This window comes from Mastomys coucha, unplaced genomic scaffold (assembly GCF_008632895.1).
Source record: "Mastomys coucha isolate ucsf_1 unplaced genomic scaffold, UCSF_Mcou_1 pScaffold16, whole genome shotgun sequence".
Taxonomy (NCBI): domain Eukaryota; kingdom Metazoa; phylum Chordata; class Mammalia; order Rodentia; family Muridae; genus Mastomys; species Mastomys coucha.
In genome coordinates, this window is record NW_022196898.1 from 55360958 (window position 1) to 55388916 (window position 27959).

At 38.6% G+C, this 27959-nt stretch overlaps 1 protein-coding gene across 1 annotated transcript; it reads left to right on the forward strand.

The window, feature by feature from the left end:
• Positions 1 to 240: 240 nt before the first annotated feature.
• Positions 241 to 20892, forward strand: Slc16a4 (solute carrier family 16 member 4). The gene is made up of 9 exons (XM_031375129.1): positions 241 to 591; positions 1894 to 2011; positions 7021 to 7153; positions 7899 to 8042; positions 8175 to 8336; positions 9735 to 10289; positions 12235 to 12446; positions 13556 to 13649; positions 20741 to 20892. Exons 2-9 carry the CDS (start codon positions 1925 to 1927, stop codon positions 20890 to 20892), a joined length of 1539 nt encoding a protein of 512 aa, XP_031230989.1. The 5' UTR covers positions 241 to 591; positions 1894 to 1924.
• Positions 20893 to 27959: the final 7067 nt, after the last annotated feature.

Consider the following 27959-nt stretch of genomic DNA (forward strand, 5'->3'; position numbering starts at 1 on the left):
TACTATTTAGTCAGTGAGCACAAAAGAGCACAGAGCAGGCTGAATTTACTAAGGGCTGCTGTGGGTTTGCTAACAAGGATAAAGTCCAACTTAAGCATGCACTCTATCGTGGAGCAATAGCTCCAGCTCCAGCACTGCCATTTGTGGTCCGAAAAGAGCTCCCCCGCCTCTGCGAGAGTTTTATGTTTCTCTTATAAGCCAGTCTCAGACTTCCTGAGGAACTTTGGACAAATGTTTCAAAAATCTGGCGTCCCATCCCCCACCCCAGACTTGAGGTGTGACCAGGAACATTTTCTCCTTGGTTTACCTCAAAGGCTTTTGGCCTGAGGCGAAAAAGTCTACCTTGTAGGCTGGCTGGAAGGCTGGCCTGTGGCTCTCAAATTACAGCCTCTCCTTCCCGCTCAGGAAGTAAAGTCCACAGGCAGGAGCGCCTAAACCTCCGTGCAGCCCTGCTTGACTACAATGGCTGGTTGTTTTCACCAAGCAGCGGAATGGGAATGAAACACCTTAGAAAAAGAGTAACGTTTTAGGGAAAATAACTAACTTTTCCTTCGGACTTTTCCTGTCTTTGGAGGATTCATTTGCTTAAAGGTAAGGTGAGGTGGAACTGGAATTGGGTGTTGGGTTGGTTTTCTCAGGGGCCTGGAATGACTAGAATCTCTCTCCCCAGTTTGATCATCTAATAGACAGTACCTCTCTCTCTCTCTCTCTCTCTCTCTCTCTCTCTCTCTCTCTCTCTCTCTCTCTCTCTCTCTCTCTCTCTGTCTCTCTCTCTCTTACACACACACACACCACTCACAACTGACATCTTTCTAATCTAACAGACATTACTTTTTAAATTCTTATTTATTTATTTATTTAATTTTATTTTTGTTTTTTCAAGACAGGGTTTCTCTGTGTAGCCCTGGCTGTCCTGGAACTCACTCTGTAGACCAGGCTGGCCTCGAACTCAGAAATCCGCCTGCCTCTGCCTTCCAAGTGCTAGGATTAAAGGCGTGTGCCACCATCGCCCGGCCTGACATTACTTTTTTTAGACACTAAACACACATGCACTCACTGCACAAACACCAACCTGATTTCACAACAGCAAATGAGGATAACATCCATTCCTCAGAACACATACATTTTCTTTTCATTCTTTCTCAATATGTAGGTATTTATTTACTCAACTCTTTGTTTGTATGACATTCTAATCTTAAATGCTTAGCATTTCTCTCCTAAGGTGGAGACTAGTCTCCTGCAGAATCGTAATTGTGATAGTAAGTCTACTATCACAACCAAAATATTTAACCTCTCTATTCAGTATCCTCTACTTCAAATCTCTTGTATTTCCTAAATGGGCTTCCCAATTTATTTTCCTGATCTAGTATCCTGTTAAGAGATAAGTTCGTTTGTTGGGGTACCTAGTTCCTTAAAATACCTTAGCTCCATACAAAGGGGCTGTCTAAACCCAAGAGCCCTCTCCCATTTAACTTTCCTTTAGATTCAAGGGCTGGTTCACAGGACAGGACAGGTAACACATGGCTTCCTCTAAAGTTGGCTTATAGTTGATGGAGATCCTGAGCACAAGTACAGTGGCCATTCCCATCAGGGAAGTGAGATTATTAACATCAGGCAGACTTCACATGTAACTAAGGGGGAACAAAAAAGTAGAATCAAAGAACAATTGGCTTTATTCCATGGAGAAAAATAAAATTTAATAGTTTAACATGCACACCTATAATCACAGCCTTCAGCAAGTGAAGGAAGGACAGCCACGAGTTCTAGGCCAGGTTGAACTACATAGCAAGACCAGGTCTTAAAACCAACTAAAGAAACAAACAAACAAAAAAGCCCACTTATATTTAGATCACTTTCTTGACTACTGAATCAACTGTTTTGGATCTGTTCCAGTGATCTCTGTGCGTAACATACAGGAAGCATCATGGTTAAGAGGGTAGAAAAGCCCTCCCCTTACACCCAACCCCTGGATGGAGGATGGGGATGGATGGTTGTGTTTCATTTTTTCCTGGTAAGTGTTTCTTTCCCTTTTCCAACTGTACAAAGAAAAGCTCAAAACAGCCTAACAACATCACTGAAGAAATCATGAGATTTGAGTAGACAGGAAGCCAGGAACTTGCCCAAACTGTTAAGATCAGAGGCCATGTTGGCTAAACCCAGAAGCTGAAAGACAAAGAAGAAGCATTCTCATCCAGCCCTGTCCTCCGCCTCTCTATCACCTCTTAGTCAGAGAATGCTCCACGCACTGCTGCAGTTCTACTGTGGCATCATCACCATTAGGATTTTGGGACATTGTACTTTTGCCTATGTAAAAACTAGCACAGGGCATTCCTAGAAAGTATTCAGCTCTGCCAAGTGTGAGAGATGCTTATAATTCCAATACTGCGCGGGGCTGGGGGATGCTGAGGCAGGATGACTGCTGATAATTCCAGACCAGCCAGTCATACAAGGCAAGACTTTATCTCAAAACTAAGTGCCCACCCACTCAGTCTAACATGTACACAATACTTCAGACTACTCATGCTGTTTTTGTCTACTTGACACAAACCTAGATAGATGTATCTGGAAAGAGGGAATGTTAACTGAGAAACTGTTTCCATTGGATTGGCCTGTAGGCAAGTTTGTGAGCATATTCTCTTGATTAATGATTGATTTGGAGATCCTAGCTCACTGCCACACCAGGACAGGTGGTCCTGTGTTGTTTTGGAAAACAAGCCAGTAAGCAGCACTCCTCCATAGCTTCTGCTTCAGATCTTGCCCTGACTTCATGATGTAAGCTGTAAGGAACCGCTTCCTTCCCAAGTATTTTATCATAGCAATAGAAAGCCAGACAGGCAGTCCCCTTCATTAATAGGGGTTGAGATATTTCAGCCTGCTGCCCACCCTTCCCCTATAACTTGAACTCGAATTAAATTCTATATCTGACATGTATTGTAAGGAAAGACTTCTTGGGGCTGGAGAGACGGCTCAGTGGTTAGGAGCGCTGACTGCTCTTCCAAAGGTCCTGAGTTCAATTCCCAGAAACCACATGGTGGCTCACAACCATCTGTAATGGGATCTGATGCCCTCTTCTGGTGTGTCTGAAGACAGTGACAGTGTACTCATATACATAAAAAAATGAATAAATCTAAAAAGACTTCTTGCCCTTGTCTCCAAGACCCCGTTGGGATTGCTATATAAAAAAGTGGTGATGTGCATTATCAGCATGTCTGGTCTAGAACACTGGTAGATCCCATCATAGCTGTGCCACAAATAACCCTGTGCATAGTGGTACCAGCCCTATAAGTCCTAAGCACCCCTAGATCATTCTTTTAACTTTGAGACACACTCACAAAGACACTTCTTTCCTCTTGACATTCCTCCCTTGCTTGGATTTACAGTAAGCAGCCCACACAATAGGAGCACAAGTCCAGATGAGTGACAGACATCAATGTGAAATTGAAAGCGGGAAAACATAATACATTACTCCTCCCTAATGATAGAAAAGAGGGAGGGAGGGTAGAGGTCCTAAGCTAGACCTGTGTATATAAAACTTAACAAATAAAGCACAATTTGTTAAATTCCGGCTTCACTACTGAAGAATAGAATTTCTTCTCCCCTTCCATAAAACATTAATAATGGAGAAGCTAAAGAAGCCTCAAGCCTGAGAACCCTGCCTGGTTGAGTCTCCTCTCAAATGGTGTATGCTGTTGGTGTTGGTGTCTGGTTCTCCTACCCTTTTCTGCATTATTCTCAGCGGATACCAAGTTATTTGATTACGGCTAATTGAAAGTACCTAATAATCAGGTTAATAATGTTATTTGGGTAACATGATGATGGTTATTGAAGCACAAAATATACCAAAATGTCAGCAATGAACTCAGCTAGCTCACTGCTCATAGGGATAATATACATCCTAATAGGACAATGCATTTATTTCCAAGTAAATTACAAGCATGCTTTTCTATAAGATTTAAGCTCCCAAAAAAGTGAAAAAAAATTCTAAGAATGCTTTGTGAGCTCCCCCACAAAAGCAGGTTACACTGTAACTCACCATACTTTATATATAACTGCCTCTGGGTTTAGTATGTGTCTTAGTTATGGTTTTACTGCTGTAAACAGACATCATGATCAAGGCAACTCTTGTAAGGACAACATTTAATTGAGGCTGGCTTACAGGTTCAGAGGTTCAGTCCAATATCTTCAAGACAGGAACATGGCAGTGTTCAGGCAGGCATGGTGCAGAAAGAGCTGAGAGTTCTCCATCTTCATCTGAAGGCTGTTAGATGAAGAATGGCTTCCAGGGAGCTAGGATGAGGGTCTTAAAGTCCATGTTCATGACACACTTCCTCCAACAAGGCCATACCTCCACTCCCTGGGCCAAGAATATTCAAACCATCACAGTATATCTTACCAAACTGTTCAGTGAGGGTAGGAAACCACATTTATATGGTTATAAGGCTCATCAGTATATGTTTACTATTGTATGCCTACTCTGAATACTCTGAATATACAGCCTGAAACACAGTAGCTACTCATTAAATACCTGCTTTTTTTGGCAGGGGGGAAAGAGTAGGACAAATTCATAGACACATTTATAAGTAGCCAAGAGGATGGATGAGAGCCAGGTGTGCTGGTACAGTTATAGGTGATACACCTGTAATTGCAGCAACTGGGAGGTGGTGGCAGGTGGAACATGAGTTCAAAGCCAGCTGGGACTGCACAGTGAAATAATCTCAGAAAAATAACAGATAGATTAAGACAATTGGTTGTTGTTATGTGGCTTTAATAAGGCAAGTTAATTGGAAAAGTATTTCAGATGCAACCTGGACATTGGGTATCCATTGAACAAGCTGCAATACAGGCAAGAAAACAGGCCATAAATTTAACACAGTAACCAGAAGTAACTAAAAATACAGATTTGAGCATTTTGGGAGGACAGACCTGTAAGGTGGGGAGAGGAGCCTGAGAGCAGGGAACATCAGAGTCCAGAGTTGTCAGTTTAAGCACTCTAAGTTTTCAATGCTGTTCACTAGAGTTAAAGGAGCAGGAGGAACAGTTTGAATGGCATAATCTTGGACAAAGTCTAAGGAACTTACAACCAAGAATGTGTTTGCTATAGTCTTTGTACACCTGAAGTATAGCAACCTGTGTCTCCAATATACACAGTTTAACTTTAAGGCTAAAGGTATAAAACCACCAGAAAAAAGAGGGATAAGACAAAACTGGGAGAGATCAATGTGGGGATGAATGGAATCATCCATAGAAAAAACAAGAGCAGAGGAGTAGGCAGATGTCTATGAATTATCAGGAAAAATTAAGTATGGCCATTGCTGAGGTCACATGATAGAAATGGCAACAATCTGACTTAGCAACAAGGAAGTCTTTGAGATTTTTGGTCAGAGCACTTAGGTTTTAGTGGAATACGTCACTTAGAAGGAGTAGACATAGCAGAGTTTGAAGAAACTTATCTATGAAGGTCAGCATAAGCTAAGATAACCTGACAGAAGGATTGGAAATAAAAAGAGCTGTTATTAAAATTAACCCTGACAACAGGCACTCTGATTTCAAAATGAATCAAGGCTGATCTAGATCACACACTCAGAGAGAGAGGAGAGAGAGAAGAGGGGGGGGAGAGAGGGAGAGGAAGAGGGGCAGGGAAAGGGAGAGGGAGAGAGACACAGAGGGAGAGAGGGAGGGAGGGAGGGAGGGAGAGAGAGAGAGAACGAGAGAGTTAGTTCAAGGACAGCCATGGCAACACAGAGAAACTGTCGTGAAAAGCAAAAAACCAAAACAAAAAAGCCCTAAAACTTCATGCTTTTAAGTTGGAAATTAGGAATTGGACCATTCCTAGGTTTTTGTTTGATTTGGAGATGAGGCAATTACAATATCTGATGAAGCAGGACTGAGTCCTACCAACCTTAATCCAAGGCGTGGGATCAAGACTTATGTAGTAGTCTGCCTGGTTAACTAAGGGAAAATACAGATATTGGGAAAGGTCTATGTCTTTAATCCCAGTACCTAGTAGGCAGAGACAGGAAGATCTCTGTGACTTCAAGGCCATCCCTGGTTTACACAGTGAGTTCTAGGGCTTCACAGACGGACTGTGTCTCAAAAAAAAAAAAAAAAAAAAAAAAAAGATAAGCATTCTGTGGTTATCACCATCACATCATAGCTCACACACAGGCTAAAAGCTTACAGAACAACCCCCTACATTCTTGTTCTTACATTCTTGTTCTTGTTCATAAGAAGGTATACTGTATTTTGAAATGAAATAAATCTAGAATATTTAATAGTTACATTTGACAGTACAGTTTGATTTTTCTTTTTTAATGAAAATTATATTGTGGGTGCCAGGAACTGAACCTGGATATTCTGGAAGTACAACAAATGCTTGTAACTGCTAAGCCATCTTTCCAGCCACAAGTTTCACTTTCTACTTGCTTTCACATGAGAATGAGAAAAGTGTTTAGGACTGTTTTCTTAACTTAGGAAGCCTCCTGGGCAGTTGCCAATTCGAGGTCTCTTACCTCCAGATAAGAATTACTATTCTGAAATAAGACTAGAAATGATGATTAAAGTGGGGTGGGAGTGGCCACAATCCTTTACAATTAGGAGTTGAGGAATAGTTGCATACAAACAGAAATAGGTTTTCCCCCCAAAAGGCACCTGTAATAAATAACTGCCAGAGATAGTATGTAAAATCAAAAGTAGTGGGGAGTCAAGTCTAAGGGTCTAAGGGCCTAAGTCTCAGTATCTGTACCATCGTTGGCAATTTTTCTCTTAAACTTCAACTCTCACCTATAAAACAATAGTGACACATCCTTTTCTTAAGCTTGAAATGGGGACTAAATGAGATATTTTCATGAATCTGTCCTGTCACTTAAAAGAGGAATGAACTGCTTCTCCCACCCCCTATTATATAACCAGAAATTACCAATAAGACAAATGGTAAGAACTGAGATGCTGGAGCAACAGATACTCTGGTAACAGTTCTAGCCCACTTTGCACCTAACGAGGACCCTGTATGCTTTGATTTAGGTAAACGTGTTTGTGATGGGAATGACCAAGACATTTGCAATTTTCTTTGTGGTCTTTCAAGAAGAGTTTGAAGGCACTTCGGAACAAATTGGTTGGATTGGATCCATTATGTCATCACTCCGTTTTTCTGCAGGTATAGAGTTGGCAATAAAGCTTGCTGTCTATGGAGAATGACCACAAAGGTCCATGACATCACCATCATTCCTTTAAGCCTGAAGTAATGTTACATTAAGGTTCACCTATTAATATGCATTAATATCAATATATAATATTGAAGGAGACATCAGTGTTTAAGCTCTAACTTGGTAATTAAGTCGGGAAAATTAAGGTTAAAAGAAATTAAGGCTAGGTGTTGGTGGTGTATGCCTTTAATCCCACTACTTGGGAGGCAGAGGGTGGATCTCTGAGTTGGAGGCCACCTGGTCTACAGAGCAAGTTCCAGAACAGCCAATGCTACATAGAAAACAAACAAACAAACAAACCCAACCCTGTCTTGAAAAAAGACAGGGAAAGGAAAAAGGAATTAAGAACCCAAGTATTTAATTAATGATTGAATTTTTTCATGCCTTGTGTTTTTTGTTTTATGTCTGGTAAGGCTTTAAGCCCATAGAATCAAGACTTCAACCTAAAAGTGAAACCATTCAGCTCTAATTACATGATCACATTCAAAACAAACAAACCAATTTCTCCTTTAGTTCTAGTTGGTGTTGAAATATGGTGACTAGCAATTCAAATTTGTACTAAATAGGGGCCACTAGTACAAATACGAATTTATTTAGATTTTGAATACACAATATCCTCTAATCACTCAGTCAAATCACAAAGTCTAAAGGATGCCTGGGAATATTAACTTAGCACTGTCCCTTTCTTCTCTTAAGGTCCCCTGGCTGCTATTATTTGTGACATACTTGGAGAAAAAACTACCTCCATTCTTGGGACTTTCCTTATTTCTGGTGGCTATCTCATCAGCAGCTGGGCCACAGGCATTCCCTTCCTTTGTGTGACTATGGGACTGTTACCTGGTAAGTTCACGATCTACAGTCCATAAAGGATGAAGCAGGAAACCTTCCTACTGCCCATAGATCCTAACTATACGATCTGATCTACATCATCTGATCTGATAAGTAATGATCTAAGGTCAAACTTTTTTTTAGGTTTGGGGTCTGCTTTCTTGTACCAAGTAGCTGCTGTGGTAATCACCAAATACTTCAAAAAACGACTGGGCCTTTCTACAGCAATTGCCCGTTCTGGAATGGGACTGACGTTTTTGTTGGCACCTTTTACAAAATTCCTGATAGATCTTTATGACTGGACAGGTGAGTCAATCTAAATTTCTAAACTTTTAACACTAAAAACATAATGTTTAGCCCTCCTTTTGAGTACTAGAAGTGAAGTTTTAATAAATTTCTCTTCCTAGACCCAAGGTCACTATGAGACCCTGGCAGGTCCAGAACTTGCTAGGAGACAGGCTGGCCTCAAAACTTGAGGCAATGCTGGGATTACAGACTACCAGGCACCACATAGCACTGAAGATGAGAGGGGGAAATAAACATGATATTTAATGGGAGCACATCCTCTTCCTTAAGAGAATACAAGGGAGAAATCTTCCCATTTGCCAGCCAACTCAAGATCTCTCTTTTCAGAATTCCATGCATAAGGTGCAACTAGAAACACCATGCAGTATCAGCCTTAAGAAAACAATGTTTTCTTTTTCCTCCAATCTTTCACTAAAGCATCCTTCAAAGAAAACAAAAAACAAAATTCTGCATTTAAAAACAAATCTAAGATATTAAATTAAATATCTGTAAAAAGATTATGTTCCTACTGGACAATCTATATCTATATATTACCAACTAGGAATTTTCACAGCCATTTCATAATTTTCTATCTGAAGTATTCTAGTGAAATGTATTTGTCTATTTCTACTTTTGTAGTAGTTTTGACTACTCTTCCCTATTCAAAGCACTGTTCAGTAGTCCCATGGTAAATGGAAACCTACAGATGATACAGCTCTAAGAAAGCCTAGACAAGCTTGTTCTCTCCAGAAACACTAAGTCATGGCTTTATTAAGGACACCCTGAAACCAAGTACTCATCATCAGAGGCAAGACAGAGGGAGGAAAAAAAGTCCAAAAGGCTTTTTCTACCATGTTTTCCCCATGATTCCTGACAGCTAATTCTGTAGCTCTACAGCTAATTCTACACCAAAATCCAGTCACAATAAATGTAAATTTGTGACATTCAGATTATCAACCCACTTCCCAATCTCCTCCTACCTTTTCTTTTAGCAAAAATAACCTCTTTCCAATTGCCTGGTTTTTCAATATCTAAAGTATTACATTTTTGCAGCATGTCAATAGATTTAAGTGCTTTCAGTTAAATTTGGGAGGCAGGGAAGGAGAGATGGCTCAGCAGTTAAAGGCATTTTGCTGTTCTTCCAGATGACTAGAATTCCATTCCCAGAATCTGTATCAGACATTTCACAACTGCCTGCAATCCCAGCTCCAGGGGATCTGATTCTCTTCTGGCTTCAGTGGACCCCCGGCCCCAAACACACACACAAATAAAATACGTCTTTTTAGGTAGCATGGGAAGCAAAGTAGCATTTTCAAGAATTATTGGACTATGGAGGTTGGTCTCTTCCCAGCCTATGGATAGACAGTAGCATGAGCTGAGAGGTTATTCTTATGTTCTCACTTTTTCTCTTCCCTTTAGGTGCTCTTATTTTATTTGGAGCTATTATATTGAATTTGGTGCCTTCCAGCATGCTCTTAAGACCCATCTACATCCAACCAAATAGCAATTCTGATATTGAAAACAAAGGTAGTATTTTGTCTGCAACTGGACCAAAGACAGAGACAGCAAACTACAACGAGGCACAACCAGAGGTGTCACACAAGACAGAAACATCAAACTACAATGAGGCACAAGAGTCTTTTATCAAAGACAGTACTATGAAGAAATCTGGACAACCTACCAATACTTTAACTGTCTTAGAAAATCAAAGTGAAGAGTTCAGCGACAGGCCTCAGAGGAACAGGCTGTTACTTAGGAGCAATGACAAAAGTTACAAGGAAAAGTTTGTTTCATGGAACTGCAAACAAAAACTTTTAGATATTTCTCTCTTTAGAAATCCTTTCTTCTACATATTTACCTGGTCTTTTCTCCTGAGCCAGTTAGCATATTTCATTCCTACTTTTCACCTAGTAGCCAGAGCAAAAACACTTGGAATTGACATAATGGATGCCTCCTACCTTGTGTCTGTAGCTGGTAAGAAGACCTATTTCAAACCTCCCACCTACAAGGAAAAATGAACTTAAGCTTGACAAAAGTTTATTAAATTTTATTTTAAAGCAGAAGCAAGGAAAAAGGGAGAAAGCAGAGAGAAACTGTGAGTGGGCTATGGAAAGGCTCAGAAAAGCAAGTTCTCTGAGGTTAAGCAGAGTAGTGTGAATATTTTCTCATGCAGATTTGGCAACTGCTATCTTTCAGATTCTAGTTAGACCCTAACTCACCTTACCCACTTTCAGGTGTCTAACACAGTAGATATCAATTGTTCACTGGGAAGAAACTTAATTTCAAAGGCGGGTGATAAGCGTCAACAGCTAATCTAGGAAGAAACATCTCAGCTAGAAAACATGGTGTAGTAACTTGAAGGATTGATTCTGAAGCTTAACTTCCCAGGCCAGGCTCTTGCTGTTTTTGTTTTTTGTTTTGGCTGTGTGATGTTGGGCAAGGTATTCTCCTCCATGCCAGGATTTCCTTTTCCTATAGGATAAGCATAACACACTGCTTTCCCTCCCAGCTGTATTATGAATGTAATATACATGTAATTTAGTGTAGAGCCAGATTAGCATAATATTCTACTGGTATTTGATGCTAAGCAATTTTCCTGTTGAAATAATTTTAAGAGACGAATGACTATTGAGTTAGTAACTAATTCATAGGCCTGTGTTTAAAATGTAGAATGTAAGTTAAAAAAACAAAAACAATTATTCTATGTAATCGCAAAATGTTGGAAGATCAAATACTTAAGTTGTAGGTTCTTTCAACTGACAAAACAGAAGTCTGAAACAAAAAATGGGATTAGATGTTTTGCTCTGACTGGACAGTTCTCAACATACCAAGCCCTCACAAAGTTGAAAACACCTAGTTTCAAATATTCTCACTGAAGAAATGCGTCAATCAAAGCTTTGGTTAACTATTTTCTTTTACTGTTTGACAGAATCCATTTGGATCAGATTAAGGCTATCCAAATTAGGACAAATAGCAGAATACAGTCTCAGTGTGCATTTTAGGAGGCTACTGTAAAAATACAGTAGCACCACTTTAGTCTCTTTTAATGGAGCAGTTTATGTTTGAACACCTAAAATTCAAATCAACTGGACCACTAAGCATTCATTCTATCCCCAGCGTTACTCATTTTTCTTTCTTGTTTTTTTGTATTGTTTTGGAGACTTGGTCTCATTATGTAGCTCAATCTGTCTTAGAACTTACCATGCAGACCAGGGTAGCCTGGATGGAATTCACAAGAGATTTACCTCTGTCTCCCAAGTACTGGGATCAAGGGCATTCAACACCATGCCTGGCTTCATGATATTCTTGATGAAGACTACTTTTGGTATTTCTAACTGATATGTCTTAGAATAGAGTAAACAGTAACAATGCTGAGTGGAAAAAAAAAGTGCTTCTTAAACTTTACTCATACCATGCCACCTATGTCTCAAATGACATATTTAAACAACTTATTTATTTTCAAATTAACTTTAACAACCATTGGAGGTCTGAAATTCCAAAACTTCATTTGAAAAGAGTCCCAGTGTCTATATTTTTAAATGTAAGACTTTAATTTTTCTCGTTTCACCATATGACTCCTCGGGACACTGAAGTTTCATATTCTCACTTTTAGGACCTTTGGAGAAACTATAAGACCTCTTCAAACCATGGTCTTGTCAACAGGGATTCCACATAAAATTAGAAAACACACACGACAACTTAAATGGTTTCCTATTCAGCTGGAGGCAGCATTCTTGTATTTTACTAGATGTTTAGAAAAGTAAGGTACATGTCCTATTTCAGTATGAAACCATTTTTCCCTCCTGTATTCTGGCCTCAAAATGGCATCCTAACCTTAGGCAAAGATTCACTTACACAATGATAGTCTTACAAGAGGGTTTAGGAAACAGACTGTCTGACTTTGTACTTACTGTTCCAGGTATCACTGAAACAGTCAGTCAGCTCCTTTCTGGATGGATTGCTGATCAAAACTGGATCAAGAAGTATCAATACCACAAGTCTTACCTCATCCTGTGTGGTGTAACTAACCTGCTTGCTCCTTTAGCCACCACATTCCCACTCCTTATGGCCTACACCATCTTTTTTGCCATTTTTGCTGGTGGCTACCTGGCACTAATACTGCCAGTATTGGTGAGTAGACTCATTCCTTAGTTAATAAATGACTCAGTACAAGTAGCAGTAAGAGCCTTCCCAAGAATTCAAATTTTGTATTAACTTTATGATTAAAAAACTACATAAGACTTCAGAAATCCTGCGGCTAGTTATCCCGTCATTATTAACCTGACCATGTGAGGAACAGAAGCTAAGAGGACTAGCCACATAGAAGAGGAAAAAGAGGAACACGGAGACCAGCAAGATTCCAACTCTTCTTGTGTTTACTCCTCTCCATCAGGCTCCAGGGGTCTCTGGGTCTTGCTAGAACACAAATATATAATCTGCTAACAAGGATTGCATCTGTGTACTGCCTTGAATCCTATGTACTTTAAAGACATTGTTTTTAACAAGTTCTCCATATTTACCTCAAACAAACTTAAATCCTGAACTCAAAAGAACTTAAAATGTTTTTTTTTTTTTTTAAAGTTGGGTAGGATAGTGTATGAGGATTAGGCAAAATCCCAGATTCCCAAAAATGAAATCAGTTGTTGTGTTACCAGATTTCTGATAAACCCATGGTTGGTAGTAAGCCACAGGTGGATTCAATATTACTGTAAGCACAGAATACTATTTCCTCATTGAGAAGGAAGATCATTAAGGTTTGGGAGGTAAAAACACTCTTGAACTACATAAAAGGTTAACCTATCAAGACTAAACACCAATGTTCTCCCAGCAGTAAACTGAAAACACTTATGTTGCCTAGCCAATCCTAGTTCCCTAGTTGACATGTATTCCCTTTCCTAACACTGAAAATGTCAACCAAATCATCCCAGGACTGTTCAGTTTGAGTAGGTTTTTGTTGTTGTTTTGTTTTTTTAAATGGTATTTGTCACCCCTTGGTAAACATAAGACACTGGAGAAGTTCATCCTTAAAATGGCTAACACATGCCAGGTGGTGGTGGCGCACGCCTTTAATCCCAGCACTTGGGAGGCAGAGGCAGGCAGATTTCTGAGTTCGAGACCAACCTGGTCTACACAGTGAGTTCCAGGACAGCCAGGGCTATACAGAGAAACCTTGCCTCGAAAAACAAACAAACAAACAAACAAAAATAAAATGGCTAACACTAAATTCTCCTTCCCTACAGGTTGACCTGTCTAAGAGCTCTAGAGTACACAAGTTTTTGGGATATGCCAGCTTCTTCGCTGGGATGGCTGTCCTTTCTGGACCACCAATAGCAGGTAACAACTAAGTCACACTCTGAGTAAATTTCAATGAAGAAACTGGAAATCTAGGATCAATGCCAACAGTACAGGTTTAAATGCTCTATTTGACTTTACCATGTTTGCTCTACCCTGATCACTAATACAGGAAAATCTGATAGTTAATTCTGTAAATGTGTTTTTACTTTACTAGAGATAACCAGTTTTACCTAAATGGTATTTTCTGCTTGCTGATTTAAAAAGTTGACTACCTGCACAGAAAAAAAAATTATCCATTGGTAAAGACTTATGTTAGATTCTCACTAACCCAAGGGCACATCTATTAACCTTACTGACTGCTACACTGTTCCCATTGTCCACAATAAGGAACTCACCTTAAAATTAACTTTGATATTTTTAAATGATTTGTCTTGTTTTTGAAAAAAGGTCTTCATTTGCCCAAGTAGGCTTCAAACTCCCTATTCACCCAAGGAACCTTAAGAACTTTCTGATCCTTCTGTTCCCACCTGGGATTACGAGTGTGAAATCAGCTACCTGGTGTATGCAACGGTGGGGAAGCAAATCGAACTCAGGGCACTCATGCTAGACAGATAACTGAGCCCAGCCTCACTTTTGCCACTTTCAGACCATAATTAAAAACAGTGATTCTGTTCTATCATTTAAAAAAGCAAGCAAACAAATATGCACAGCAATGGTAAGTTTGTGTTCTTATTTGTTTTTGAGGCAGAGTCTCACGTAGCCTAGCCTGGCCTTAAACCCACTACCCTAGAAGATGTGAATTCTTAATCCTCTTCTCTCTGTCTCCCAAGTGCTGGAACTACAGGCACGTGCCACCATTCTTGGTTTCTATTTCCTTTCCTCTTTTTTTTAAATGAGAAAGAACAGACTACAACAGAACAAATTAAAAAACAGAATCATTTTATTGTGATACTTTTATTTCATGTACACACCTAATGCATTATAAAATTTGTTTTCAATAAATCAGAAAAAAGTCTTTATAGTTTTTTCTTACCAAAAGTCTAGAATACCTAGAACTATATGTAAGGATTAATGGAGCTCCTGTATCCACTAACCCTAAGAATTTTACTTGGGCAGTCATAAGTTTTCTAACAAGTCAAAGGTAGTGGTTAGGCTACCACAAAAGGCTCTCATCAATTTTTAGTCTAGTAGTTTGTTGTTCACAGTATCTCAAGAAAGATTATGATAAGACACAACTAAAGATATCTCACTGAGAGTGATGTTTTGTGGCTAAGCATCTAGTTAAAGGGAGGGGTTTCAGGGAGGCTCTTATTTCTCTACGTCATTCCTCTATGAAATGATAGAGAGAACTTTATAAGACCATTAGATCTCTTCCCAAGTTCTGACGTTAGCAGCAACTACCAACGAAATACTACAAATGGTGGCTTTCAGATGAACTCATTTCTGTGGAATGGATATGTAGCTCAGGGTAGACCACATGCCTACTGCACATGCAGCCCTTGGAAACCTAAACTAAAAACAGGTAATTTGATTATTAAAAGGTATGGGAAACTATGTGACTATTTTTACCTTCAAATCTAAATGTTTACTGGTAATCTTCAAAGCTGTTAAGAGAGTCTCATTTATACTTACCCATATCTATTAACAAATGAAAAGCTGAAATTCCTATAAAAGAATATAGGCATATTTAAGTAGGAATCTGGCAAACAGTAAATCTTCAGTCAAAATGTTTGTTTAAAATGGTACCAATGAATAAACAATATACTTCTCTTTCCTGTATGGGAATGAAAAAGAAAAGAAAAGTTAGTTCTTTACAATATTTTAGTAATTCTAGGAAAGAAAAAAAAAAACATAGGAAAACCATAGAAATCATGTAATCTTTAACAAAACTACACAATTAAAAAAATCTGTAGATAGAGCACATGGGCAATATAAATTACTTACATACTTTATCATTATGAATGTGACAAGAAATCCCCACATGTACTCCTCCACAGAGCACTACCTTTGTCCCTTCCATCCAGATTCTTTCTATCCTTTTCTATGACTAGTACGACATCCAACTTTATTTAATAACATGGCTCCAGTCAGACCCAGCTTCCTGGCTGAGGGTGGTTAGCAGAGTAAGAGTGGGTTAAATGTCACAGCGCATTCAAACCGGCTGGGCTTCTGCTGCTAGATGACATCCAGAATTCCACCTCAGCACTGAGATTCTAGCTTTGAAAGGCTGTGGGGAAATAAGAATTATTACTTGAAACCTTGTTGTATTGCTAGTAAACTCTGGAATCTGCCTTCTTTTACATCCAAACTGAACATCTGATGAAGTAGATATAACCCTAACCCATCTATTTCCTTAACTTGAAATGGGTGAGGAACAGTTCAAATGTTAACTCAATCAGTTATTTCATAAAACTAACCATTTTGGACAAGCTCTAAGAAAACCTTAAAAACTTTAAATTCTTTTGGTTTTCTAAGAAAAGGTCTCATTGTATAGTGCAGACTGCCTAGAAGTTGCTATGTAGTACAGAGTGACACTAAACACAAGATTCTCCTTCTTTTTAAGTGCTAAAATTATAGGCATGTGTTACCATGCCCTGCTTCATAAAAATTTCTAACCCCTAAACAGATATGTTGGCTGTGTTAAAGTCCCTAAAGAAATTCTCCATATATCTAAATGCTCACACACGCACCAACTCAGGTATTTCAACCCTGTAAGTCAAAGATGACAGAGAAACTGGTTATCTTTTACTAGCTCTGTGTATTACAGGAAAAGAAAGCCATCCAAGGAGGTTGCTGTCCCTTTAACGGTAAAGCTATGTTACGAACTGTCAGGCCATTCCTATTTCCAGTCTATCTTCAATTCAAATACAATACTGAACAAAACTTCTGATCCTTGCTCCACTACTGACCAAATTAACCTCAAAAGTTTTATCAATTATGGTGACTTACAGAATTTCTTAGGAAAAAAGATAGCTCAAGCTTTTGGTCTGTTATAGTTCCATTGCAGAGACTAGAATGAGTGGAAGACAAGTGAGACAGCAGAGCAAAGTTCTCTGGACAAATAAAAGAGAATATATTAACACTGAAGAATTTGTAAACTGTTGATTATCAGGTGGTTAATTTCCCTCACACCACACCACACACCCAGCTTCACTCAGACTCAGCATTCCTAAGATTGATGAATATCTATGAACACATCAAAAATAAATTTGAAATAGCTCTATTGTGGTTTAAAAGGTTTGCAAAGGCGAAGACTAGAGTATCAAAATGCTAATCCTCTAATAAAACAGAGCACAGAGCCAATGTTTAAGTCCCCCTACTAAATCTTATTGTAAATTCCTATCCTGGAGCCTTCAGTGAGTTCCTATCTTTAAAAGGTCCCAAGATTTTAATTTCCTAATGAACATTTCCCAAGATTTATTCATATAATGGCATATACAAAATACATAAATATTTTACAACACAACCAAGGTAAGAGATAAAACTGCTATACCCAACCAGTGGCCCTGAGAGAAAAAAACACCAGGGTCTTAACAGGCATGGTGGTATATACCTTGAATTCCAGTACTTGATAGGCAGAGCCAATAAATTTCTGTGAGTCTGAGGCCACCCTGGCTTAGACAGCCCTAGACAGTCTAGGCCACCACCTGGGTCAATATGGTGAGACCCACATCTCAAAATAAAGAAATAAAATTACCGTATCCATACACCTTGGGAGTTTGCCACTATGCCTCCTACCCAAAAGAGGAAGTTCTCATTAAGCAGGCCAGTTTCAGAATTTTCAATCTCATAATTGAAGTACCAAGGAGCTTTAGGATAAAGACTTCCTGGGTATATTTCAATTCCTAACATGATGATAAATGGAAACATAACAGCAAGCCTAATAGGATTCGTTTTTTCTTCTTTTTCTTTACCTCGTGAGTGTATGTATGTGGACATGCCATGCTGCAGAACATGTGTGGTGAACAGAGAATAGCCTACGGAGTCAGTTCTCTTCTTCCATCACAGTCCCAGGGATAGAATTCAGGCTGCTAGGCTTTGCAGCAAGAAGCTCCCTGTGAAGACATCTCATCAGCCCCCTAAAAGGATTCTTAGCTTAAACAAATTCTGAAACACATAGTAATGACTTAACTCATAAAATCATATAGAAAGTGTACTGGTTGGCTATCTTTAAGTCCAAAATAAAAAATCTTTGGGGGTAGTGATATGATGTCATAATGGCAAATTTTCCTACCATAAGTTTGATTCATTCACAAAAGTATTAAAAGTATTATATAAAATTATCTTTTGTGAGATAGAGAGATGATGGCTCAGAAGTTAAGAACATTTGTATATAGCCCTTGCACAAGGTCCAGATCCAGTTCTCAGAATCCATACAGTGGTTCACAACTATCTGTAACTCCAGTCCACAGGATCCAATGTCCTTTTCTGATGCACCAAGCATGTATGTGGTGCACACACATACATGCATTTTACACACAGAGATGCACACACATACACACAGAGGCAAAATATACAAACAAGAAGATGAACACATTTTTTAAAATTATCTTTAAGCTATGTATATAAAGTACACAAAACACAGATGAATTTTCTGTTCAGACTTGGGTCCCATTCCTAAGATACCTTATTAGCATGTGTTAAACACAAAATACTTGAAATACTAGGTATCTTGGATAACTCTTCTTAGCCATAATAATCAAACTTAGATATAAGTAGCCCCTAGGTAAGGCAAAAATTCAAGTTTGACTGGTATTAAAACTCGGGAGTAGTGAACCTTTGTCTACCATTAAAAATTAAAGATTAGGCCAAGCAGTGGTGGGGCACGCCTTTAATCTGGGAGGCAGAGGCAGGTGGATTTCTGAGTTTGAGGCCAGCCTGGTCTACAGAGTGAGTTCCAGGACAGTCAGAGATACACAGAGAAACCCCGTCTCAAAAAAACAAAACAAAAAGAACCCCTAGTCCTTTCCTATAATGATAACATTTGATTACCATCAGAAAGTCACAGGACATATACACATACACAGAAGGAGGTGCTGCTGCTGCTCCAGCTTCCCTCCTTTCTAGACAATTCCCCAGCTCAGATTAGTCACCTGTTTCTTAGGGAGTTATAGGTCATTCATGTCCAGAAAACACAAAAACTCATCCTAGCTGGCCTCACTCCACTCCTTCAACTAGTCCCCAAGAATCTTAAGAGGCCACTAATCAAATAAATAATCAGGAAACAAATTCCTAAAGTTAGCTGAATTTAAAGGGCTATAAAACATGCCAATTCATGTATTACATTAACTATAGGAAACATACAACTACCATAAAAGGGGCTGGAGTACAGCTTGGTAGTAAAGTATAGGCTTGGCATGTCTGTACATGAAGCTCTGGGTTCAATACCCAGAACCAACTAATAAAAACTTCATGGGGCTAGAGAGATGGCTAAGCAGTTAGGAGCACTGACTGCTCTTCCAAGAGGTCCTGAGTTCAATTCCTAGCACCCACACAGTAGCTCACAACCATCTGTAATGGGATCTGATGTCCCCTTCTGGTGTGTCTGAAGACAGCTACAGTATACTCATATAACTAATACATAAATAAAACTTTTTAAAAAACCAAACCAAACCAAACAACAACAAAAACCCAAACACCTTCAAACCCTGGAAGTCAGAGCTAAATAAGAAAATGAAGAAAAGGCAATAAACAATTACACTAAATGGGAGTTGGGGGTGGGGAAAAAAAACCACAAAATCCAACAATAACAACAAAACACAAACAAATAAACAAAAACCCCGTAAGCAGAGTATTTCCACCCCTCTCTTCACCAGTAACATCACCGCAATCCCAGAACCAAATAAGTATACATCATATCATTATTTTTATAACACTAAGATGTTTTCAGAGTGTAGACTTTCTATATGGACATTAAATGTTGATTTCTTGCTATGGCACAGTGAAACAAACATTTTTTTCATCTCTTCTATTAGCTTTAATCACATTTCAACATGAGCCAAGAACGAAGCTTTCACAGCCGGCCATACATTCACACAGGCACGCACCGTCAATTTTCTGCATTGAGAATACTGAGATAACAGGACACTTAGGGATTTTCTGCCTTGCCCTTCTTTACTGAAGAACAGAAAATACTAGAAAGACCCACGCATACCTCAAACCCGCTGGCTATGCATCTCCTCAAATAAGTGCATGAACTTCTGTTTAGTTTACAGCAAAGGCCATTTGATGCGGTCCTTCCTTAGATTAAGTGCAGGCACGGAAAGACCACAGTGGTAGTGGATAGTGGTGTTCCATCAGACACACCTGCTGGAGAACAGATGCTCATACAAAGAGGATTTACCTCCGACACATCATCCGCTGTGCGGGCGAGCACTTTTGGCCCACCCACAGCCTGTCTTACATGGCCTGGGAGGGACTTCTTGGCAGATTGTGCTGACTACTCACTGAGCAGCAAAACAAACATTTTTAAGAAGATGTTTTACTTAGTCTAGTATGTGCCATTGATCAAAAGATTTCAAGGCTTATCCTGTTCTTATTTTAAAGAGCATCCAGTTGGGAATATAGCTCAGAGGCAGTGTTTTAAGTAGAACTCCTTTGCTTTTAGATTTAACACATTTATCAAGCAGTTTTCTCATGTGATCACAGCCCCCCCCTTAAAGAATTTACCCAATACATAATTTAAGTGGTTAATGTCTATTTTCCACTAAACTACAAACTTTATGAGGGCAGGGACTACGTTTATCTGGCTCAGTAAACAAAAGAAAGTTCAGTCTCCTTTTTTCTTTGAAACAAAACAACTTATTTATGATTACTTTCCTTATAAGAAGGAACAGTAGTCTGTAAGAATCACCATAAAATGGAGTGTTGTGTCCCTAATTTTCTCCAGTTTCCACCTTAAGACATGTTTTGGAGACTACAATGACTTTTTTTTTTAATTTAATAATGTAAGTTTCTATTCAGATGAAGACGATCCAGTTTCAAGTAAGACAGGTGAGAAGCTCTATTTAAGTCCAGTGGCTCACAACGCAGACTGAGAATAGGAGACACCTTCCTCAAAGTCTAAGATTTGCTTGAGAGTTACAAAAGTAAGGGTCACTTCATTAACAAAAATCATTCCTACCTTGCAGGCTGGATACACGATTATACACAGACATACACAGGCTCTTTCTATTTCTCTGGCACCTGCTATATCCTCTCTTCAGTTCCCCTTTTTTTTGTACCACTGGCTGAAAGATGGAAATGCAAACAGTCTGACCTTCTAAGGACTACAATCAAGTAAGAGCCTAACAAACAAAAATCTAAACAAGCTACTGTATGCAAAGGCTTAAAAGAAAAAAGTCTTTGTTAAGATAAGCCATATAATTTTAAAGATTCCTTCCTACTTTATTAGCACTGCCAGGAATGTCCAATTCATGGAAAGAGTAATAAATGAGTAATAAAGGAGTAACAACTGTTATATTTAATCAAACAGGCTAAAAACTGAATCCATCTAAGCAGCTACTTTACTATTAAATAAAAATCAGAATGTACTATAATAAATCAATCCACTTTTTCATTTGTGCTATGGTAATTCTGTCGTCAAAATATGTGAAATTATAAACTATTTTTTTTTATTTAAATATAGTAATTGGTTAACTAGAGCGCTGGAATCTGAATAAAGCCTTACTTAGTGACAAGAATGATTATTCCCCCTCCTAAACAGTTTATTGTTGTTTATTCATTATAAGTAATCTTTGTTTTCTTATTATCTTGTCTCAAGTTTCTATAGTATACTGCTATCTAATAAAAAATAAAATTTGCTAAAATAACCTTTATTTGATCATTTGAATGGTATTACTGTCCATCTAAACAGTATTATCTTTCCACTACATTAAATTATCTAAAATATTTACATTAAGCATCTACATGACACAGCTGGGCTGTGGTGGCACACACCTTTAATCCCAGCACTTGGGAGACAGAGGCAGGTGGATTTCTGAGTTCGAGGCCAGCCTGGTCTACAGAGTGAGTTCTAGGACAGCCAGGGCTACACAGAGAAACCCTGTCTCAAAAAACAACAACAAAAAAGCAAGATGATCTACTTCAGAGCTTAAAGTGTCATATGGAAGTTGAAGGAGGAAATACATTTAAATCAAAAGGATGTGCCATTTATGGTTTATAATGGTTCTTGCACTAAAGCACTAAGCATTTACATGTGACTAGTGAACTCTTAGCTGTTTAAGAGGACAAAAAAGGGTTTCCTAAGCAGGGCATGGAAGCATATACCAGAAATCCCACCAGTCAGAAGACTGATTTGACGTATGAACATCTTGAGTTTGAGTCCAGTGTGGCCTACACAGGATAAACTATATCCAAAATAAAAACCACTTTTTGCAATACAACCTCCAGTAATCTCTTTCAGAATATTCCAACTATTATTATTGAACTCTTACTCTTTCTGTTTAAAACATGTATTGGTTCCTTAATAAAGAAAAACCCTAAACTGAAAGCTTGAATTTGTTTCCAAGATGCACCTTATTTGATACTTTCCAAATAAGCCTTTGTGCAAACTTTACCATCTGCTGCAATTCCTGAAGCTGGCCTTCCCTGACCTGGCCCATGCCTACATACCATTACCATCCAACCCATTCAGTACTCAAATGAACATTGTTCCCAACACATGGACTCTCACCTAATGTCCTTTACAGTGCTGGAGACTGAACCATTATCACCACAGGCAAGCACACTATCACTAAGTTACATCCCCAGCTCCCTGTCTACCTTAAACACAAATTGAGCTCACATTTCAATTTTCTCTACTGGTCTTTTTGATACAAGATGATGTGTCCAAGGCCTGCTATAAACTCAGGAACCAAATGAGTCTGAAATCTCACTTATCTCAAAGACAGTAAGTTGCTCTTATTTAAAAGGCAGTTTTTACATTTAAAAAAAATTTACTTGTCTATTTTAAATAAGGTATATACACACAAACACACACCAGGGTGGCCTCAAATTTACAATCCTGCTTCAACATCCTAAAATTATAGGTGTATAGCATCACAACAGGTTTTTACATTTAAGAGAAAATGTCTAATATTCTTTTTTTTTTAATTTAACATATGCCATAACATAAATAAAAATAAGAATATGGGGCTTGAGAGATGAGAGGACCCAGGTTCTGGCAGGCACCCACTTACATGCTCTCAAACACAGTAAATATAGCTCCAAACATAGGGATCCTATGCCCTTTACTGGCCTTCATGGGCACCAGGCATGCACAAGGTACAGAGAGATACACGCAGGCAAAAATACCCATGCACATAAAATAAAAATAGTGTAAAACAAAAAAATGCCCCCCCCACAAGCAGGGAACAGTAATAATAACTCACAGCTCTACTATTTTCAACCATATGATCTCCTAAGCTGTTTAACATATCTGAGCCCCAACTTTCTCCTCTGCAAAATGAGGATATCACTACCTACCTACTTATGGATTAGTGTGAGGACTAGATGAAAATATACTTTCCAAGCAAAATATCCTTCATAAACAATAATCACTACTTCCTTTTCTTCTGCCTTCTATGTTAAAAAGATAAAACCAATAGGGACTAATCTGAATTTTCCCTTCCATTTGAAGCAGCAATTATTTTCAAAAGACTTCAACAAGCTAGACTCTTTCCAAACCTCAAAACTGTCTAATAAGTAAAACCAAGTAAAGCACTCCACATTGGGCAGGAGAGACGGTTCAGCAGTTAAGAGCACTCACTCACTGCTCTTCCAGAGGACCTGAGTTCAAGTCTTAGTAACCATGTGGTGGCGCACAACCATTTGTAATGGGATCTTCTGTTGTATCTATCTAAAGACAGCTACAGTGTACTCATATACATAACATATATAAACAAATCTCTCTATATAAAAAGAATTCCATACTGACTTAACTCAGACAGGCTTTATTAATCTCATACACTAAAATTTTTCATTCTACGGTAGCAAGGCCCTCAAAACCTTGAACTTCAGAACCTCCTACCTCTATCTCATTGGTACTGGGACTACTATGCTTACCCTAATCTTTTTTTTGGGGGGGGGTAGGGTGGTGAGGGGTGGAGATAAGGGGGTAGGTCTTCTCAATGTAGCCCTGGCTGTCCTTGAAATTATTCTGTAGAGCTAGCTGGCTTTGAACTCACAGAAATCCACCTGCCACTGCCTCCAGTGCTGAGATTAAAGGTGTGAAACACTGCTGTCCAGCAAGCAGCCTAGCCTAATCTTTCTTCATACAACCTTCAAAAGCATTGTCTAGCTGGGCAGTGGTAGCAGACACCTTTAATCCTAGTACTTGGGAGGCAGACAGGCGGACTTCTGAGTTCCAGGTCATCCTGGTCTACAGAGTGAGTTGCAAGACTGCCAGGGCTACACAGAGAAACCCTGTTTTGGGCGTGGGAGATTGGGGGGAAGCATTGTCTATAGTGCCCATTTTCCAAATGAATACTGAAAATCAAAGAAATACAATATTAAGTAAGTAGAAGTCACAGCTCAAATAACATAAAAACCACCAATTCCTTTATATTATTCCTTCCTTCTTGGTACCAACAAACTATAAAAATTAACTTCATTGAAACAGCAATAAGTGTTTTGGCTCAAAGCTAACCTAAAATTATACTAGAATAAACCCACTCCTCAAAATAAAACCATAACCATTACTGAGATTATCTGCTACAGTGTATCAGCAATACAGCCTCCAGAAGATTTCATCCAGGCTGCCTCACATTTAGCACTTGTGTTCTTAATATAGACACAAAAACAACAATAACAAAATAACCAAGTTATGTGCAATCAGCTTTTAGAACAGTTTAAAATTAAAGTTGTATTAAGCATGGGGGGAGGGAGAGAGGGCAGCAGATGGTGTCAGGGACAACTAGCATTACCTAGAATCACTAAGAAATACAGGACAAGTCAGTTATTTAAGAAGATGAACCTTGAGGGCTGGAGCACTAGCTCTTCTTCCAGAGGATTTAAGGACTTAAGATCAACTCCCAGAACCCATACGGATGTTTACAATCATCTGTAACTCCAGTCCCAGGAAAGCTAATGCCCTCTTCTGGCTTACTTAGGCACTAGACACAGTGTGGTACACAGAAATACACGCAGACAGGAAGACAGACAGACGGACAGATACTCATACACAGAAAACAAATTGAAAACAAATCAGAAAGACAAACCTGGTGTTATCTGGAATTTCTGTACTCTAACACAGGAGGATCTTTGAGTCCCAGCCCAGTCTGAGTACTACACACATTGATCCACTCCAGCAAATGCCATTACACTATAAATTTTTCAAACAGAAAACAATGAGCAGTGACATCTTAGTAGTAGTGTGGTGATACATTTGCTGCCCACAATTCAGCATTCAGAAGGGTGAGGCAGAACTGTCAACTACTTGAGACTAGCCTATATTTTACAGCGAGATCTTGTCTAGAAAACAAAACAAAGCCCGAGGACTATAGTACAAAAACCCTCAACTTTAGTGAGGACCTTTTTTTTTTTTTTTGGTTTTTCGAGACAGGGTTTCTCTGTATAGCCCTGGCTGTCCTGGAACTCACTCTGTAGAACAGGCTGGCCTCGAACTCAGAAATCCACCTGCCTCTGCCTCCCAAGTGCTGGGATTAAAGGCGTGTGCCACCACTGCCCGGCTGAGGACCTTTAAGAAATGCAGAGAATGAAGTAGAATCAGGGTGACTGGGCTGGTCAGAAGTGAGGGGGTTCCCTAGTTTTTTAAAGATTTATTTATTTTTGTATCTATGAATGTTCTGCGACATGTATGTTTGCTTACCATATACATACAATGCCCATGAATGCCAAAGAGGGCAGGCATCTGATCCCTTAAGATTTGAGTCAGAATGGTGTGAGCTGCTATGATGGATACTAGGAATAGAACCTAGATCCTCTATAAGAACAGCAAATGCTTTTAACCACAACCAGTCTGCTGAGATCCTAGATTTTTTATTTTAAAACCAGGACAAACTGACTATTCTTAAGAAAGTGATGTGTCTGGACGCTTGACAGCAAACAGTACACCAAACTTTCTAGATATCTTTGCAAATTCTTGCTTCCCCCTAAAAATCACAAATTCAATTGTTTCTACATTATACAAGCCCCAGCTAGCATAACAAAAAATTAGTGAAAATCATATAAAAATTTTAATAGTCCACTTTCAGGCATGAACTAAAGACTTGTAAAATCTTTTAAAATGAGTTTACTTTTCCCACTGACAAACTTCCAACTTCTTTCCAGATAGGATTTCATTGTGCAGTCCAAGCTAGCCTCACACATGTACCATACTTGATCAACTTTTATAGCATACACTATTTCCACAAGTGACATATCTAGATGGAAATAAAGCCAAGGGCTGTTTTGGTCTGCACAACTCTTGCATTCTTTTCGTGGGAAAAAGATCATTTTATTCCTTTAATAGTATGTAATATTGTCCTCTAATATCACTTTTTAAAAGTGAGAGTTCAGAATGTCCTTCTATCTCAAAGCTAGTCAGATTTTAATGTTAATTAGATGCACTGACCTGTAAATCATAAGAGTTTGTACTATCAAGTAAACCAACAGCATGTCTAAATTCTACAGCTGTCTAGCAAAGCCCTCTGGAGCCACAACCATAGGATGACAACCAACCAATTGGCAGGTATCTTAAAATATACAAATAACAGGCTCTGCCTAGGTGAGAACAGATGCACATGTCCCAAGAGGCACTCATCCTACTTAGCTAAGAGAGAAGAAGCTAAGAACTATTCAGTATAGCAGAACTTGTTTTGCAATGGAAAAAAAAAAAAAAACTGAACCTCTACAAAGAGACACAATCCATATAGACTTTTACAATGTCACCTACACATATTCTATATGCCACTTTTCACTTATCAGAAAGGTACAACACAATTGGGTAAAAGTCAATATTGTGACCCCCGTGAATAAAAAAACTGAAAGTGATCATTCTACTGAGTTCATTCTTTTAAGAAATACGAAGTCAGAGTCACTAGAAAACTAAATCCATATTTAAACCCTCACTATGTTTAATGACTTGATGTCAGTTTCTCTCAAGTAAAAATCAGTAGTTTCTTTTTGAGAACACTTTTCTACTCACTCTTATGTGGAAACTGATACCAGGCCATAGTTAGTAAGATATGGGTTTATAATATGGAATTAAAAGAAACTTACCCTTTCCCTCTGTGCAGCTCTGACTTCCAACCCAGTTTCTATAGAAACAGGAAGACAATGCCAGTGCCAGAATTCTGGCAATTAGAATACATCTTTTAGTTGCTGAGTAATACAGCCATATCCAAAAGTCAGCTATAGGTTTTGTCAGTAGTTCCTAAAAAGAAACCCAGGAAGAAAAAAAGATGTTTAACTAATTACTGTACTTAGAAGGCTACCTTTAAACCTGGCAATTAAAAAAGGAGAGGGATTCAGTATTCTTTGTCTATCTAAATATATAATAGATGTGTACGTACACACACACACACACACACACACACACACACACACACACTCTTACACTTCAGTTTAGTCATCCCTAAAGGAAAGCAAACAAAACAAGGTGTCTCAAAAACAAAACAAAATGAAAAAACAAAAGCCTTGATCTGTATTCTCCACTAAAAAACAAGTCTCTCATTTCTGAGGATAAATCAACCTATAATATCATAAATGAATCTTTGTTAGGTTCCCCAGAGATGTTGACACTGCTGAGGTTGATGAAAATTCCCCTTAAATAACATACAACAAATTTAAAAGTAAAAACTATAGAATATAAAAATTATTTGATTGAATTTTTCATTGGCTATCAACATTGCTGCTTGGCAAATATACTTCAGGACCCTTTATCATTAATAACTTACACATTAAAAATACCATTCTTGCCAGGCAGTGGTGGCGCATGCCTTTAATCCCAGTACTTGGGAGGCAGAGGCAGGTGGATTTCTGAGTTCGAGGCCAGCCTGGTCTACAGACTGAGTTTCTAGGACAGCCAGGGCTATACAGAGAAACCCTGTCTCAAACAAAACAAAACAAAACTATTCTTGCACCTAAACTGGTATAATGTAAATTAAGAGTATCTTCTGAATATTATACTTAGCCATACACAAGAATATTAATATTTGTTTTCTCACTGTGTGATTTGGTATTATAGACTAAGACTTGTTTCTATGTGAAGAAAATTAGCCTGTGAAGTATATAATTTAAAGACAATTTGATTAGGAACCACTCCTCAATCATGCCCATATCCACTTTCCCAAACTTCTAGGTTGGAAGAAAGCTCAGTGATAAAATACTTGCTGCCCATGTAGGTCCTAGGTTCTACCCATAGCAAAA